The 18,191-nt window shown below is 42.2% G+C and overlaps 1 protein-coding gene across 17 annotated transcripts in view; it reads left to right on the top strand.

Annotated features, from left to right (window-relative positions):
• OTOG (otogelin) overlaps positions 1–18,191 on the top strand; it is a 102,955-nt gene that overhangs the window by 74,440 nt on the left and 10,324 nt on the right. For all 17 annotated transcript variants that reach the window (XR_004053575.1, XM_030917779.1, XM_030917780.1 and 14 more), the window contains 8 exons: positions 10,252–10,435; positions 12,816–13,036; positions 13,202–13,340; positions 14,800–14,994; positions 15,185–15,397; positions 15,985–16,089; positions 16,221–16,328; positions 16,748–16,849. Coding sequence is in view for 16 of the 17 variants with exons in the window: in XM_030917779.1 (XP_030773639.1) it covers positions 10,252–10,435; positions 12,816–13,036; positions 13,202–13,340; positions 14,800–14,994; positions 15,185–15,397; positions 15,985–16,089; positions 16,221–16,328; positions 16,748–16,849 (1,267 nt within the window). In the remaining variant the exon portion in view is untranslated. The remainder of the gene's footprint in view (positions 1–10,251; positions 10,436–12,815; positions 13,037–13,201; positions 13,341–14,799; positions 14,995–15,184; positions 15,398–15,984; positions 16,090–16,220; positions 16,329–16,747; positions 16,850–18,191) is intronic.

Here is an 18,191-nt window from a genome sequence, read left to right on the forward strand (position 1 = left end):
ATAGTTGAGCCTTCAGTTTTTAAAGATCCAATCTGACAATCTCTGCCTTTTAATTGGGGATGTTTATACCATTTATGTTTAATTTGGTCCTCAACATGGTGATGTTTATATATTGTTGCTATTTGTTTTCCGTTTGTGACATCTGTTCTTTGTTCCCTCCTTCTTCCTTTTTTTTGCCTTCTTTGGATTGTTTTCAATGACTCCATTTCATCTCCAATATTGGATTATTGTCTGTACTTTTTTTTCTCCTTCAATGGTTGCTTTAGATATTATAGTATGTAATTTTACTTTGTCACAGACTAGCTACAAATAATATTATATTGCATCACATACACCATAAGAACTTTATAACAGTATACTGCTAATTCCTTTCATCAAGACTTTGTGTTATTGTCATAAAATTTACTTCTATATTTGTTATAAACTACACAGTAAATTGTTATTGTTTTTCCTTAAGTGTTTAATTTATCTTCTAAAGAGATTTTTAAAACAAGGAAAGTTTATATTTACCCATGTATTTACCATTTTGTGCTTTTTATACCTTTGTGTAAATCTAGATTTGCATCTGGGATCATTTTTCTTCTGCTTGAAAGACTTCCTTTAACACTCATGTAGTACAGATCTACTGGTGATAAATTCTTTCAGCTTTTGTGTGTCGGAAGAAGTCTTGGTCTTTCCTTCATTTTTAAGAAATACTTTCACTGGGTATAGAATTATAGGCTGATTTTTTTTCTTTCAGTACTTTACTTTCTTTCATTTTATTTTTGAAAATAAAGACTTTGCTCCTGTCATTTTTTTTATTGAGGAGAAATTGACATAACATAAAATTAAGCATTTTAAAGTGAACAATTCATTGGCATTTAGTACATTCACAATATTGTGCAATCATCGCCTCTGTATAGCTCCAAAACATTTTCATCACCCCAAAAGGCAACCCCATACCCATTAAGCAGTTTCTTCCTATTTACCTCTCCTCACAATCCATGAACTGCCAATCTGCCTTTTATCTCTGGATCTACATATTCTGAATATTTCATATAAGTGGAGTCAAACAATATCTGTCCTTTTGTGTCTGGCTTCTTTCACTGAACTCCGTGTTTTGGGGGTTCATCCACATTGAAGCACGTATCAATGCTTCGTTCATTTGTATGGTTGGAGTAATATTCCATTGTATGTATATACCACAGTTTGTTTATCCATTCATTTATTATGGACATTTAAGCTGTTTTCGTATTTTTGGTTATTTTGAATAGTGCTGTTATGAAGTTCCACTATCTTTTATCTTGCTTATTTCTGATAAGATATCTGCTGGCATTCTTTGTTCCTTCATACATAATGTTATTTTTTTCTACCCCTTTTTGCTGCTTTTACGATTTTCCTTCTATCACTATTTCTAAGCAATTTGATTATGATAGGCCTGGTAATTCAGTTTTCTTTTGGGCACTTCAATTACATTTGTATTAGGATACTTGAAGTTTACTCACAGATCACTTATGCTCTCTGTTCATCATTTTATTGGGTCTTTTATTAGTCTGTGCTTCATTTCAGATAGTATTTATTTCTCTATCTTTAAGTTCATTAATCTTTTCATTTATAGTGTCTAAGCATATTAATTCCATTCAGTGGTTTTCATCTCAGACTTGATATTTTTCATCTGCACAAGTTTGATTTGGGTCTTTTTATATCACGAACATCTCACTTTCTTCTGTTTTCCTCTAGTTTCTTGAGCATGTATAGTTAAAACAATTTTTAAAATAATTGTTTGTATTTCCTTGTCTACCATGTGTGTCATTGATGTTTTCTTTCATTATAGGTTGTATTTTCCTGCTTCTTTGCATGCCTGACAACTTTTTTAAATTGAATTCCAGACATTGTGAGTTTTGCCTTGTTGGATGCTGGATATTCTTTCATTTTATTTTTGAAAATATTCTTGAGCTTTGTAGTAGTTATGCTACTTGGAAACAGTTTGATCTTTCTGAGGCTTGCTTTTAAGCTTTGTTAGGTAAAGCCAAAGTAGCCTTTATTCTGAGTGTGATTTTATTCTTTATCCTACATACCAATTTCCTGCTACTAAAGCAATACCCTTCTGTATAACCTACCTTATACTCTACATATTAGGAGGTTTTTCTATTCTAGCTGGTGGTAGCCCCAACTATTCTCAGCCCTGTGTTAGCTCTGTGGATTTTTCTGTCTGTTCCTTTCAGGTGGTTCTAGCTCTGTGGATTTTTCTGTCTGTTCCTTTCAGGTGGTTCTTTCTCTAGTCTTAGGTAGTTTTCTCACCTGCATACGCTGATCAATATTCAGCTGAAAATTCAGGACAGGGTCAGGACAGGGTTGGAGGGGGATTCTGCAAAGCTTCAGAGCTCTCTCTCTCTCTTTCTGTCTCTCTGTCTGCCATGCAAACTCTAGCTACCTTGGCCTTTATGAACGTCCATCTCTTGTCTTCTAAACTCTAGGAAACCACCAGGCTCTGCCTGGGTTCCTGCTCCCTGCACTGCAGCCTCTGAACTCTCTAAGTAATAACCTTTGGCAATAATAAGGCTTGCCTCACTTATTTATGTTTTCTGGGATCACTCTCCTGCATTGCCAACTGTTCACATTGGAAAACTGTTGTTTTGTATATTTAGTCAATTTGTTTGATCATTTAAGGCAAGAGAGTAAATCTAGTTCCTATTACTCCGTCTTCGTCAGAAATGGAAGCCTAAGTCCTTAGTTTTTAACCTTTTATTCTTTGTCCTTGCTTGGACTTCAAGTCCTGTGAATGCAGGTGAGGCTCCTCTCTGGGCTTCAGATATGTATGTTTACTCCCAGAACTCAGAGAGTGCTCATGGATCATGAAGCCTAATCCCCGTCTCTACGAATAGGAAGGCTCAGGCTAGGAGAGCCAGGGGCTTTCCTAGGGTCACAAAGTTTTCTTTGTGACTCCTGGGCTGAGGCTCCCTCTACATAATAGTTCATGTGCTGCATAATTTGTTGCATAAAACAGTCTAATCCTTTTTAATTTTTAATTTCTATGGGTAGATGGTAGGTATATATATTTATGGGGTAAGTAAGAGATTTTGACACAGGCATTCAATGTGTAATAATCACATCATGTAAAATGGGATACCCATCCCCTCAAGCATTTATCCTTTGTGTTATAAACAATCTAATTATATAATCTTTTAGTTATTTTTAAATATATAATTAAATTATTATTGACTGTAGTCATCCTGTTGTGCTGTCAAACACTAAGCCTTACTCATTCTTTATAATTTTTCTTTTTACTCATTAATCATTCCCATCTCTCCCTCAATTCCTCCACTACCCTTCCCCTATGTCCATGAGTTCAATTGTCTTGGTTTTTAGATCCCACACATAAATGAGAACATGTTAGGTTTGTCCTTCTGTGCCTACTTATTTCATTCAACGTAATGACCTCCATTTTCATCCATGTCGTTGTAAATGGTAGAATCTCATATTATTATCGCTGAAGAGTACTCCATTGTGTGTAAGTGCCACATTTTCTTTATTCATTCATCTGCTAATGGACACTTAGGTTGCTTCCAAATCTTAACTATCATGAATAGTGCTGCAACAAACCTGGGAGTGCAGATATCACTTCAATATATGGATTTCCTTTCTTTTGGGTATATACCCAGATTGCTGGATCATATGGTAGCTCTATTTTTAGTTTTTTGAGGAACCTCCAAACTGTTCTCCATAGTGGTTGTACTAATTTACATTCCCACCAAAAGTGTGAGGGTTCCCTTTTCTCCACATCCTCACCAACATTTGTTATTTCCTGTCTCTTGGATAAAAGCCATTTTAACTGGAGTGAGATGATTTCTCATTATAGTTTTGATTTGCATTTCTCTGATGATCCATGATGTTAAGAACATTTTCATATGCCTGTTTGCCATTTGGATGTCTTATTTTTTATTTTCTTTTATAACTTTTAAGTTCAGGGGTACATGTGCAGATTTCTTATATAGATAAACTCATATCGCAGGGGTTTGTTGTACAGATTATTTTGTCATCCAGGTATTAAGCCTAGTACTCATTAGTTATTTTTGTGTGCTCTCCTTCCTCCCACCCGCCACCCTCCAGTAGGCCCCAGTATCTGTTGTTCCCCTCTATGTGTCCATGTGTTCTCATCATTTGGTTCCCACTTATCAGTGAGAACATGTGGCATTTGGTTTTCTGTTTCTGCGTTAGTTTGCTAAGGATAATGGCCTCCAACTCCATCCATGTTCCTGCAGAGGACATGATCTCATTCTTTTTTATGGCTGCATAGTATTCCATGGTGTGTATATACTACATTTTCTTTATCCAGTCTACCATTGATGGACATTTAGGTTGATTCCCTGTCTTTGCTATTGTGAATAGTGCTACAATGAACATATGTGTGCAGGTGTGTTTATGATAGAGTGATATATATTCCTCTGGGTATATACCCAGTAATGGGATTGCTGGATCAAATGGTAGTTGCATTTAAGGTCTTTGAGGAATCACCACACTATTTTCCACAATGGTTGAACTAATTTGCACTCTCACCAACAATGTATACATGTTCCTTTTTCTCTACAACCTTGCTAGAACCTGTTATTTTTTGGCTTTTTAATAACAGTCATTCTGACTGGTGTGAGATGGTATCTTATTGCTGTCTTGATTTGCATTTTTCTAACGATCAGTGATGTTGAGCTTTTTACATATGCTTATTGACTAAATGTAAGTCTTCTTTTGAGAAGTGTCTGTTCATGTCCTTTGCCCAGTTTTTAGTGGGGTAGTTTGTTTGTTGTTGTTTTCTTGTAAATTTGTTTAAGTTCCTTATAGATACTGGATATAAGACCTTTGTCAGATGTATAGTTTGCAAAAATTTTTCCCATTCTGTAGGTTGTCTGTTTACTCTGTTGATAGTTTCTTTTGCTGTGCAGAAGCTCTTTAGTTTAATTAGATCCCATTTGTCAATTTTTGCTTTTGTTGCAATTTCTTTTGGCATCGTTGCCATGAAATCTTTGCCATTTCTGTGTCCAGAATGGTATTGCCTAAGTTATCTTCCATGGTTTTTAGTTTTGGCTTTTACATTTAAGTCTTTAATCTATCTTAAGTTAATTTTTGTATATGGTGTAAGGAAGAGGTCTCATTTCAATCTTCTGCATTTGGCTAGCCATTTATCCCAGTACCATTTATTGAATAGAGAGTATTTTCCCTATTGCTTGTTTTTGGTGGCTTTGTAGAAGATCAGACAGTTGTAGGTATGTGGCCTTATTTCTGGGCTCTGTATTCTGTTCCATTGGTCTGTGTATCTGTTTTTGTACCAGTGCTATGCTGTTTTAGTTACTGTAGCCATGAAGTATAGTTTGAAGTGAGTAGCATGATGCCTCCGGCTTTGTTCTTTTTGCTTAGCATTGCCTTGGCTATTCGGACTCATTTTTGGTTACGTATGAATTTTAGAATAGTTTTTTTTCTAGTTCTGTGAAGAATGTCATCAGTAGTTTGATAGGAAGACCATTGAATGTATAAATTGCTTTGGGCAGTATGGCCATTTTAACAATATTGATTCTCCCTATCAATGAGCATGGAATGTTTTTCTGTTTGTTTGTGTCACCTCTGATTTCTTTGAACAATGTTTTGTAGTTCTCCTTGTAAAGATCTTTCACCTCCCTGGTTAGCTGTATTCCTAGGTATTGTACTTTTTTTGTGGCAATTGTGAATGGGATTGCCTTCCTGATTTGGCTCTCAGCTTGGCTATTGTTGGTGTATAGGAATACTAGTGATTTCTGTACATTTATTTTGTATCTTGAGAGTTTGCTAAGTTGTTCATCAGCTGAAGGAGCTTCTGGGCTAGAACTATGGGGTTTTCTAGATATAAGATCATGTTACCTGCAAACAGATAGTTTGACTTCCTCTCTCCCTGTTTGGAGGTCCTTTATTTCTTTCTCTTGCCTGATTGCTCTGGCCAGGACTTCCAATACTGTGTTGAATAGGAGTGGTGAGAGCGGGCATCCTTGTCTTGTGCCAGTTTGCAGGGCGAATGCTTCCAGGTTTTGTCCATTCAGTGTGATGTTGGCTATGGGTTTGTCATAGATGGCTCTTATTACTTTGAGATATGTTCCTTTAATATGTAGTTTATCGAGAGTTTTAAATATGAAGGGGTGTTGAGTTTTACCAAAAGCCTTTTCTGCACCTATTGAGATAATCATTGGTTTTTGTCTTTAGTTCTGTTTATGTGGTGAATCACATTTATTGATTTGTATATGTTGAACTCCTCCTATTGCCTCCTAGAGATAAAGCCTACTTGATCGTAGTGGATAAGATTTTGATATGCTGCTGGATCCAGTTTGCCAATATTTTATTGAGGATTTTTTGCATCGATGTTCATCAATTATGTTTTCTTTTGAGAAATGTCTATTTCAAATTTTTTGCACATTTTAAAATCAGATTATTAGATTTTTTCCTATAGAGTTGTTTGAGCGCCTTACATATTCTAATTATTAATCCCTCATCAGATGGATAGTTTGCTAATATTTTCTCCTATTCTATGGGTTGTCTCTTCATTTTGTTGATTGTTTTCTTTGCTGTGCAGAAGCTTTTTAACTTGATGTGATCCCATTTGTCCATTTTGCTTTGGTTGCCTGTGCTTGTGGAGTATTATTCAAGAAATTTTTGCCCAAACCAGTGTCCTGGAGAGTTTCCCCAATGTTTTCTTATAGTGGTTTTACAGTTTGAGGTTTTAGATTTAAGTCTTTAATCCATTTTGATTTGATTTTTGTATATGGTGAGAGATAGGGGTCTAGTTTTGTTCTTCTGTGTACAGATATCCAGTTTCCCCAGCACCATTTATTGAAGAGACTGTCTTTTCCCCAATATATGTTCTTAGCACTTTTGTCAAAAATGAGTTCACTGAAGTTGTGTGAATTTGTTTCTGGGTACTGTATTCTGTTCCATTAGTCTATATGTCTGTTTCTTTGTTTGTTTGTTTTTGTTTTTCAGACAGAGTCTTACTCTGTCTCCCAGGCTGGAGATCTTGGCTCACTGCTACGTCTGTCTCCCAGGTTCAGGTGATTCTCCTGCCTCAGCCTGCCAAGTAGCTGGGGTTACAGGTGTGCACCAACACACCTGGCTAAGTTTTGTATTTTTAGAAGAGACAGGGTTTCACCGTGTTGGTCAGGCTGGTCTCAAACTCCTGACCTCAGGTGATCTGCCCACCTTGGCCTCCTAAAATGCTGGGATTACAGGCATGAGCCACCGCACCCAACCTATATGCCTATTTTTATGCCACTACCATACTGCTTTGGTCACTATAGCTCTGTAGTATAATTTGAAGTCAGGTAATGTGATTCTTCTAGTTTTGTTCTTTTTGCTCAGAATAGCTTTTGCTATTCTGGGTCTTTTATGGTTCCATGTATATTTTAGGGTTGTTTTTTTCTATTTCTGTGAAGAATGTCATTAATATTTCCATAGGGATTGCATTGAATCTGTAGGTTGCTTTGGGTAATATGGACATTTTAACAACATTGATTCTTCTAATCCATGAGCATGGACTATCTTTCCATTTGTGTCTTATTCAATTTCTTTCAGCAGTGTTTTATCATCTTCATTGTAAAGCTCTTTCACTTCTTCAGTTAAGTTAATTCTTAGATAATTTAATTTTTCTTGTGGCTATTATAAATGGGATTACTTTTTTGATTTATTTTTCAGATTGTTCACTGTTGGCATACAGAAATGTTACTGATTTTTGTATGTTGATTTTGTAATCTGAAACTTTACTGAATTTTAAAATCAGTTCTAATAGTTTTTTGGTGGAATCTTTAGCTTTTTTCCAAATATAAGATTATGTCATCTGCAAACAGGATAATTAGACTTCTTCCATTCAAATTTTGATGTCGTTTATTTCTTTCTCTTGTCTGATTGCTCTAGGTAGGACTTCTAATACTATGTTGAATAACAGTGGTGAAAGTGGGCATCTTTGTCGTGTTCCAGATCTTAGAGGAAAGGCTTTTCATTTTCCGCTATTCAATATGATACTAGCTGTGGTTCTGTCATATATGCTTTTTATTATGTTGAGGTATGTTCCTTTTATGCTCAGTTTTTCTTTAGGATTTTTATTATGAAGGGATGTTGAATTTTATTGAATGCATTTCAGTATCATTTGAAATGATCATATGGTTTTTTTGTCCTTTATTCTGCTGATATGATGTATCACTTTGATTGATTTGCATATGTTGAATCCCACTTGGTCGCAACTAATGATCTTTTTAATAAATTGTTGAATTCATCTTGCTAGTATTTTTTGAGGATTTTTGCATGAATATTTATCAGAAATAATGACTTGTAGTCTTTTTTTTGATATGTGCTGGTCTGGTTTTTGTATCAGGGTAACACTGGCCTCATAGAATGAGTTTGGGAGTATTCCCTCCTCCTCTATTTTTCAGAATAGTGTGAGTAGGATTGGTATTAGCTCTTCTTCAAATATTTGGTAGAAGTCAGCAGTGAAGCCATCAGATCCCAGACTTTTTTTTACTGGGAGACTTTTTATTACAGCTTCTATCTCGTTACTTGTTATTAGCGTTTTCAGATTTTGTATTTCTTTGTGGTTCAATCTTGGTAGGTTGTATGTGTCTAGAAATTTATCCATTTCCTCTAGATTTTCTTTTCTACTGGCATATAGCTGCTCATAGTAGTTGCTAATGATCCTTTGAATTTCTGTAGTATCAGTTGTGATGCCTTCTTTTTCATCTCTGATTTTGTTAGAGTCTTCTTTCTTTTTTCTTAGTTAGGCTAAAGGTTTGTCAATTTTGTTTATCTTTTCAAACAAACTTTTGGTTTCATTGATCTTGTATTTTTTTCATTTCAAATTTATTTCTGTTCTGATCTTTATTATTTCTTTTCTTCTACTAATTTTGGATTTGGTTTGCTTTTGCTTTTTTAGTTCTTTTTTTTTTTTTTTTTTTTTTTTTTTTTTTTTTGAGACGGAGTCTTGCTCTGCCGCCCAGGCTGGAGTGCAGTGGCCGGCTCTCAGCTCACTGCAAGCTCCGCCTCCCGGGTTCACGCCATTCTCCTGTCTCAGCCTCCAGAGTAGCTGGGACTACAGGCGCCCGCCTCGTCGCCCGGCTAGTTTTTTGTATTTTTTAGTAGAGACGGGGTTTCACCGTGTTAGCCAGGATGATCTTGATCTCCTGACCTCGTGATCCGCCCGTCTTGGCCTCCCAAAGTGCTGGGATTACAGGCTTGAGCCACCGCGCCCGGCCGCTTTTTTAGTTCTTTAAGATACATTGTTGCATTATTTATTTGAAGTTTTTCTTCTTTTTTGATATAGGCACTAATAGCTGTAAAGTTCTCTCTTAGTACTGCTTTTGTTGTATCCTGTAGGTTTTGGTATGTTGTGTTTCCATTGTCATTTGTTTCAAGAAATGTTTCAGTTTTCTTCATAATTTATTTATTGACCCACTTGACATTCAGGAGCATATAAAACAGTCTATTCTTGAAGGGAGGAGATTAATTCATTATAAATACTTTAAAATCTTAATCTTCTTATATCCCCTTTTTTTTTCAGTGTAAAACTATTATAATAACCTATGGTACATCCAAATTTAACCTTCTTAATATATAGAAGAGGTTGTAGCCTTGAATTTAAAGTGTTTGTGAGAATTAGAGTGTGTTGCATGTTTCACAAATATTGAGTGAGCCCCAATTTACTCCAGGCCCAAAGGCAGGTGTTGGGGATTCAAAGGTGAATCAGACATAGTATCTACCCTTAAGAAACTCAGTTCACTGGAGATCTTGATGTGGAAACATAGATTTCTGTCTTAATGGTCAGCACAGAGATGAGGAAAGCCCAGAGTAGGGATAAGTAACCCCAAGGCTGGGAATTTAGGGAGAATCTCCCAGAAGAAATGATCTGAACAGGATCAGGAAAGAAGAGAGTGATTGGAAGGGCTCAGGATTTGTGTTTATTTGGGCGTTAAGATGCAGCTTGCCTCCTGTTGTTGCATTTCTTGTTTCATTGTCTTTTTCCAATAAAAATATTTTTAGTATCCTCCCATGCCACTTTGGACTGTGATTTGGCTGCTTGTGCCTGAAACAGAGCCTGGCACATAGCAATGCCTAATAAATTTTTGTCAGATGATGGGTGGATGGGTGGATGAACAGATGGATGGGTGGATGAACAGATGGATGGATGGATGGATGGATGGATGGATGGATGGATGGGTGGATAGATGGATGGATAGATGGACAAGCTATGCTCACACTGAATTCCCTCCCAAGGTGACTGTGGACTCGCAGCCTGTGTGGCCACCTGTCAGCAGATATGGGTTCAGAATTGAGGACACAGGCCACATGTACATGATCCTGACTCCCTCACACATCCAGATCCAATGGCTCCACAGCTCAGGACTCATGATCATGGAGGCCAGCAAAGTCAGCAAGGCCCAAGGCCATGGCCTATGCGGTGAGGTGGGACCCAGCTTGGGGGAAAGGGGATGCTTCCCACTTCCGCCTCTGCCCCCAGACATAATTACTCCTGGAGCAGGAAAGACTGGAACAGAATACCAGGCCAGAGGTGGGAGCAGCAGAGCTGCCAGGGCAAGGAGGCCTAATGTCTTGTGTTCTGGGGCCAAAGCTGCCAATAGGGAGATATAAGAGGACTCTGGACTCAGCAAGTTGTCACTTCAGCCGGGATTGTCTGTCAGCTTCCCTCACAGTCTTCTAATGTTGGATAATCCTTTCCATCTGCATGAGCCTGGGCATTTCACAAAGCACTTCCACACTCTAATCTTATTTATTCCTGGTCATCCACACAACAGCACTGAGAGATGGCCATTAGTATCCCCACTGAACTAAAGAAGAAAGGGGGCTCAGAGAGATTAAGGAGCTTACCTAAGGGCACACAGCAAAGCTGCCACAATACACAGAACTAATGCTCTTCAGACCATAGCATAATTGCAGAGCATGCCCTAAGGGATTGAAGTGTTCTCATAAGGAAAAGAGGTATCGGACAAGCCTGGATGTGGGCTGCTGTTCATCGCAGGGGCATAAGCACATGGACACTCATGGGGCACTCCATGACAGACCACCATGATTGTGATGATGGGTGAGATAAAAAACACTTATAACACACACACACACGTACACCCTCCATCCTCCACCTGCACCCCTGGTGATCATTCACACATTCACATTCATGCCTCTCTGCATCCAAATGCCCTCCACACATGCACTAACACATGCAGTTCAGCTCTATGCTCATTCTTTGTGCAACACATATTTGCCATGTACTAGTCACTGGGGAGAAAACAGTGAACGAAACAGACAAAATCCCTGTTTTATGATGCTTCTGTTCTTAACACAAACACTTCTTACAGACATGCCACCATCACCACCACCACCACCACCACCACCATCACCATCACTACCACCATCTTTTTCTCATCATTTCTTCCTTCTCCTCTGTTCATTCCCAGCAAAGAGCACTGTGGTCAGCAGTAGCCTGGTGAGCTGACTCCTCCCTAGGATACCTGTGTGTCATCCTTCACTGACTTAAAGCCAAGACCCAAAGTGTGATGTGACCGTGGGAATCATTAATAATATATTAATAAGAGTTTGCCTTTAATCATGCTTTATATTCACAGAATGGTGGTTAGAGGTGTTAGAACAGAAGTTGGATCATTTATATCTCCATTTAATTTGAATGAACATTTGATAGCTGGGCACCCTGCTAGACAAACTTGGCGGTTGCTGAGACAAATGAGAATCTAAAAGAAAATGAGTCTTTGCACTCAGAGAGCTATAATCATTTATGAAAGGCTGACCTGCAAGCCAATGACTGTTACACAGATTTTGGAATGTCATGGATGGTGCATCTGAGGCATCCTTGAAGGAAGGACATCTGAGAAAGTATTTCAGACAGAGAGAACAGCTTGAGCAAAGTTGTGGGCAAGAAAGTGTGTGTCTGGAGCATATAGATGGTAGGTGGGAGATGAAACCGAAGTTTAGGTCACATTAAAAGCTAGGACAGATAAACTTCACCCTTGTCCCCATCTCAGTGCCTTAACACAACAGAAGCTTATTTCCTGCATACATAAGTTCCCAATCAGAGACCCAGATTCCTTCCATCTTCTGGTTCTGCCATGTCAACATGAGTTTCCAAGTTCACAGGAGAGGAGACAGGTGGGAAGGTTTTATGGACTAGGCCTGGAGGTGGTACTCGTCACCTTCACTCACATGCCATTGGCTGGGACTCACCCAGCTGCAAGGGCGTCTGGGAAAAATACACTGACTGCCCAGGAAAAGGAGGGAACGGTTGTTATAATTAGCTAGCAATCACTGGTAAAGCAGATTGTTGGGGGAGTAGCTTTTTATTTTGCTGTAATATAGCAAAACTTATAAAAATTTAGAATCTGCAAAGATAGTGTAAGGTAGTGTACACCTTTTACCCACATTTACCAGTGGTTCACATTTTGCCCCATTTGCTTCTCTCCTTCTCTCTCTCTCTCTCTCTCTCTCTCTCTGTGTGTGTATGCATGTGTGTGTATACATTTTTATAAGCACATGCAATCCATATATATATACACATTTTTCAGAACCATTAGAAAATAACTCAAGACATTGTATCCTTTTACCCCTAAATACATGTGTATTTCCGAAGTACAAAGACGTTTTCTTTTGTAGCAGGTTTCCTAGCTTCCTTTCACATAATTTCCCTCACCTGTAAAATGGGGATAATGGTATTCTTGACCTCAAAGAACTGTGAGGAATACAAAAAGTGAGAGCTGATGACATGGGAGTGGTAGTGATGATCGTGGCTGGTGGGATTATTTGGCCTCTTTCAGGTATCTGTGATGGAGATGCAGCCAATGACCTCACACTGAAGGATGGCTCAGTGGTGGGTGGGGCTGAGGACCCTGCTCCCTTTCTGGACAGCTGGCAGGTGCCCAGCTCCCTGACTGCAGTGGGCCAGACCCGCTTCCGCCCAGACAGCTGTGCCACAACTGACTGCTCGCCCTGCCTTCGCATGGTGTCCAACCGCACCTTCAGTGCCTGCCACCGCTTTGTATGTGCCAGCTGGGTCCAGCATTGGGGACACCTCCTGGGCTGTCTGGGGATGGCAACACCTACCTGCAGAGGCTCATTGTTCCTTCTGGGCAAGGAGGGGAGGAGCTGGGCACTGGGATGTGTGACATCCGAATAAGCAGCCCTGCCTCATGCATATGCCCAGGTGCCTCCGGAGTCATTCTGTGAGCTGTGGATCCGGGACACCAAGTATGTGCAGCAGCCCTGTGTGGCCCTGACTGTGTACGTGGCCATGTGCCACAAATTTCACGTGTGCATCGAGTGGCGGCGCTCTGACTACTGCCGTGAGTTTGCAGGGCAGGGGAACCCTCCATTGTGACTGTTGCTCCCATCCCCTGTTAAAGTGGGAAAAGGCTCCCAGACCCAAGTTCATGTATGTTTTCCAGCTTTAATCATTCATGAATGTATGTACATTAGTAAATTTATAAATATTTTATATGTTTAATTACATTTAATTTTTATATTCTATAAAAATACATTTCATATTAATGAACACATATTTATCATGAGTCCTATGAATATATTAACACATAGTAATTGTGTTGTTATTTTAGTATTTGCTTTCTTTGAGTCTCTTCTCTGTAAGTGGAGACTGTAACCATCGCCCCCGTCCAGGGTGGTTTTGAGGGTGTGGGGGAATGTGTGCTGAGTGCTCACATAGACCTGCCCCACGGACACCGTCGTGCACATCTTAGTTCCCTCTGCCTCCTTTTTGCTCACCTTTCTCTTCTTCCAGTCTTTCCCTCCTTCCTGCAGGAAGGAAATGAGATCTGCTGCCTCCTCCCCCAATTAGGTTTGACTGGTGGGGTCCACAGGGGTGGCCTGGGCTAGAGTAGCTTGATTTATAAATGTAAACACATCCAGAAAGGCTGGGATTGGCTCACAGGAAGGTCACACCCACAATATGACAGGTAAAAGAGGAAAAGACAAAAGTCCTCTCGGGTTGTGTTCTTCAAAGTGTGGATCCCAGCTCAGCGGGTATGAAATCAATTTAGAGGGTCAGCAACAGCATTTAAAAAAATGCAATAGAATAGAATAGAAAATACCAGTGTGTATTGTGCATAGAAAGTTTAGTATTATTTTGTAAAAGAGATTTTTTATTTTATATAGAAGCGATTTTCAATCCTAAATACCCTTTGAAATCACTCAGGGAACTTGAAAATGCATGGGCCTCACAGTCAGAGATTCAATTGGCCTGGGGTGGGGTCCCCACAGTGATACCTCAGAAACTCCCTAGGGATTCTTTTGTAGTCGAGTTTGAGGACCACTGTTCTACATGCTTGTGTGTATTGGGCCACAATGTAAAATCTACTTTTTACAATCAAGAAAGTTTGAAAACACTGATCTAGAGCCAGAGATTGGCAAACCTTTTCTGTAAAGAGCCAGAAAGCAAGTATTTGATGCCTTGTGTGCCATATGGTCTCAGTCATAAGTCCTCAACTCTACCTTTTTAGTACAAAAACAGCCTTAGACAGAATATAAATGAACAGGCATGGCTGTGTTCCAATAAAACTTTATTTGTGAAAACAGACAGTGGGCTGGATTTGGGCTGTGGGCTGTACTTTGCTGAGTCCTGATCTAAGGAAGGAGGTGATGTCACCAAGCCCTTTGACTTATGCACTCTCTGCTGAGGTGCTGATGACACTCTGAGCCTCCTCTTCATCCCCTCCTGTTCTTTTGGCCCTCAATGGGGAGCCCTGCCTGGGGTCTGAGGTAGGCCTGGTGCCCACTGTGCCCCTGCAGCCTTCCTGTGCTCCAGCGACTCCACATACCAGGCATGTGTGACAGCCTGTGAGCCACCCAAGACATGCCAGGATGGGATACTAGGGCCTCTGGACCCAGAACACTGCCAGGTGCTGGGCGAGGGCTGCGTCTGCTCCGAGGGCACCATCTTGCACCGGCACCACTCTGCACTCTGCATCCCAGAGGCCAAGTGCGGTAGGTTCCTCCCCTCCCTGAGCAGGGGCCTCCAAAGTCAGCCTTGGTCTCACCTCCTGTTGCCGATAGCTGAGGCCCATCTGCATCCTTTCAGGTCTGCTTAGGGGTGGTCAGTATCCCAGGGAGAGTCTAGCCTGGGAAGGTCTGGGCTCACCTTCCTCACCTCACACCCTTCCATTCCCCTCTGCAGCCTGCACTGACAGCATGGGGTTGCCGAGGGCCCTGGGAGAGACCTGGAACAGCTCCCTCAGCGGCTGCTGCCAGCACCAGTGCAAAGCCCCAGACACCATCGTCCCGGTGGATCTGGGCTGCCCTGATCCCCGCCCTGAGAGCTGCCCGCGATTCGGGGAGGTGGCCTTGCTCCTACCTACCAAGGACCCCTGCTGCCTGAGGACTGTCTGTGGTGAGTGTCCACCTTTATTTCCTTGGACCTCAACTGTAAAACAGTTAAAACAACTGTAAAACAGCTATCCATCAGCCCTGTACACCAACCCTGATGGATAGGACAAGGCCTAGGAAAAGCAAAATGTCTTGTAGGGGGTGAGCTGGGAGGAGGGGAGAACCCTGCCTGGGGGCAGGGGCAGAGGCGCAGGAGTCAGTGCAGGGAGTGCTGTGGAGCCAGGCAGCCTGGCCACTCTTCCTTCCCCACCTGTAGCCTTGTGGCCTTGGGCAAATCATTTCACATCCTCTGTGCCTTCGTTCATTCTCCCGGAACATAAGCTGATGATCGGGCCCATCTTTGGGGTTGCTGTGAGATGGGGCACGTGTCAATGGGATATTAGCTCTTGCTAATCTTCTGTCCCAGCCCTGAACCCTCGTGTGACCCTCAAAGGCCTCATCTAGGAGTGTGGGTCCTGTGGGCTGGGAGGAGCAGTGGGGGGAGGAGTTGGCCAGGCGTCCAGGGTTTGGGCAGTTGTCCAGTGCTCTCCACTGGAGAGCACTGGGAACATACAGCCCCAAGGTGACAGGCCCTGTGGTCCCCGGGGCCAGTGTGTAACCAGACCCTGTGTGAGGGCCTCGCCCCTACCTGCCACCCAGGCCACCGCCTCCTCACCCACTTCCAGGAGGACTCCTGCTGCCCCAGCTACAGCTGTGGTGAGAGGCCTGGGGCGGGGAGGGTGGGGGATGGACTGAGGGCAGTGTGGGGAGGACAGCTCTGGGAGCAGGGGCTCAGGTGTGGCCAGGCAGGTTCCTCTCCCAGCACCTAAATCTGGCCTTTTCCCCAGAGTGTGACCCGGATCTCTGTGAGGCAGAGCTTGTCCCCAGCTGCCGACAGGACCAGACCCTGATCGCCGGCCGCCTGGGGGACTCCTGCTGCACCTCCTACTTCTGCGGTGGGTCGCTGCCACCAGACGCCAGCGCACACAGCCGGATCACAGTTTGCTAGCCTCACCCCTGTGTCCTTGGGCAGCTGGCAGGAAAGGCTGGGGGTCTTCAGATGGGGTGGGAGAAGGAAGGACAAGCTCACTGTCCAGGAAACAGAGTGGGAGGAAGAGAACACTGACCCTGTGTTCCCCCTAGATTACTGAGCAAGAGGAAACTGGTGCTTGTTCCATGTAAACGTTTGGGTGGACATGAGGGAGAACTTCCAGATTCTGATTCCAGAATGGGTCACATGAGACCATGCGGTGCTGCCATTAGTTAGCTCCTACCACACCTGGGTTGTTGAGGAGCCCCCACCCCCAGCAACGTGCTGTGTGCCAAGCTCCTATGAGGGGACTGCTGTGACAGCATTGACCCTCTTCCCCCTCAGCCTGTGGCGACTGTCCAGACCCCATCCCCGAATGTCAAGAAGGGGAGGCACTCACCGTGCACAGGAACACCACGGAGCTCTGCTGCCCTCTGTACCAGTGTGGTGAGTCCTGGCTGGGCACATGGCTGGCTGTGGCGGGAAGGACCCTTCACAGGGTCCCCACCCCGGGACTAATGGGGGTAGACAGGGAGCAACAGAGTGCTCCCAGGTGGTGAGCTGTGGAGGGCCGAGCAGCTGAAGCCAGGACGAGTGCAGGCCCACCTGAAGAAGCCGGGTCAGACTGTCAGGCTGGAGGGCGGGAGGTCCAGGTCTGTACCCTCCATGGAGGCCCCCAGGGGCCAGACAGAGGCTTGGGTTGAAGGCAAATACTTGGGCCCCTTCATCCCCCACAGCACTGATAAGAAGTCCTCATTCCCTGACTCACCCAAGGCCCCCCTTCAGGGTCCCTTTCGCCACCGTGTCACCATAGTGCCTGCTCCTGGAGGCTGTATCACAGAAGGCCCCGTGTTGCAAAGCCTCTGAAGCTCTTTTATTTTGTAATGATAAATAAAAGTATACTTTTCCCAATATTTTTATAGGGCCTGGTACCTGTATATATGATACTATACATACATGTAGAGATGTGTAGTATGTGCATATCATGTACTGTGTTCATAGTACCTTGATATAGAATGCACTGTGTACACAGTACCTCAGTAGTAACTGTTAAGTATAGTGCAGCCAGCATTATGGACTGTAAGTAAACCTAATGGATGAAAATGAACAAAATGGTTCGATTTAAATTTTATTCAATTTACAAAAATTGCTTTGCACACTGATAATAGAAGAAGCATGAGATTTTTTCTTACACAGAGTAGGAGAGGGGCCTCCACCAGGACACCCAAGGGCTGCCCTGATTGGTTCAATGTCAAGAGCCACCTCCGAAACAATGTAGGCTCCCATCCCATGAGAGTTGTCCAGATTACCTGGCCACACCTGACCAGGAGCTGGTTGGCCCACTTGCCACGGTATTTGCCAGACTGATGTGAGGAGAGATTCACTATCCTTTCTCCTTCTCTTCACGTTTCTTCCCATGTTTCTCAGGAGGCAGTCTAGTCCTGTGGATGGAGTATGGGCATAGTCAGTTGGTTTCCGAACCTCAGTTAGGCTGTCTACCAGCTGTGCGGCCCAGGGCAAGTGTCCTTACTCTCTAAGCCAGAGTTGCTCCTTTGTAAAATGGTGATGCTAGTATCTGCCTTGAGGGGCTGTTGTGGAAATTAGAGATAATTTATGTGAAGGACCTAATGGTCCTTGGTATGCAGTAAGTGCTCAAAAACAGAGGCTGTTGATATCACTTTCTCCCAGTCTTCATCATACTTTTACTGTTACAAAAGCACTGTATATGCCTTATAGCAAGTACAAATTCCAACTAAATGCAAGAAAATGAAAATACCACCTTCCTACC

The sequence above is a fragment of the Rhinopithecus roxellana genome, chromosome 15 (assembly GCF_007565055.1).
Source record: "Rhinopithecus roxellana isolate Shanxi Qingling chromosome 15, ASM756505v1, whole genome shotgun sequence".
NCBI lineage: Eukaryota > Metazoa > Chordata > Mammalia > Primates > Cercopithecidae > Rhinopithecus > Rhinopithecus roxellana.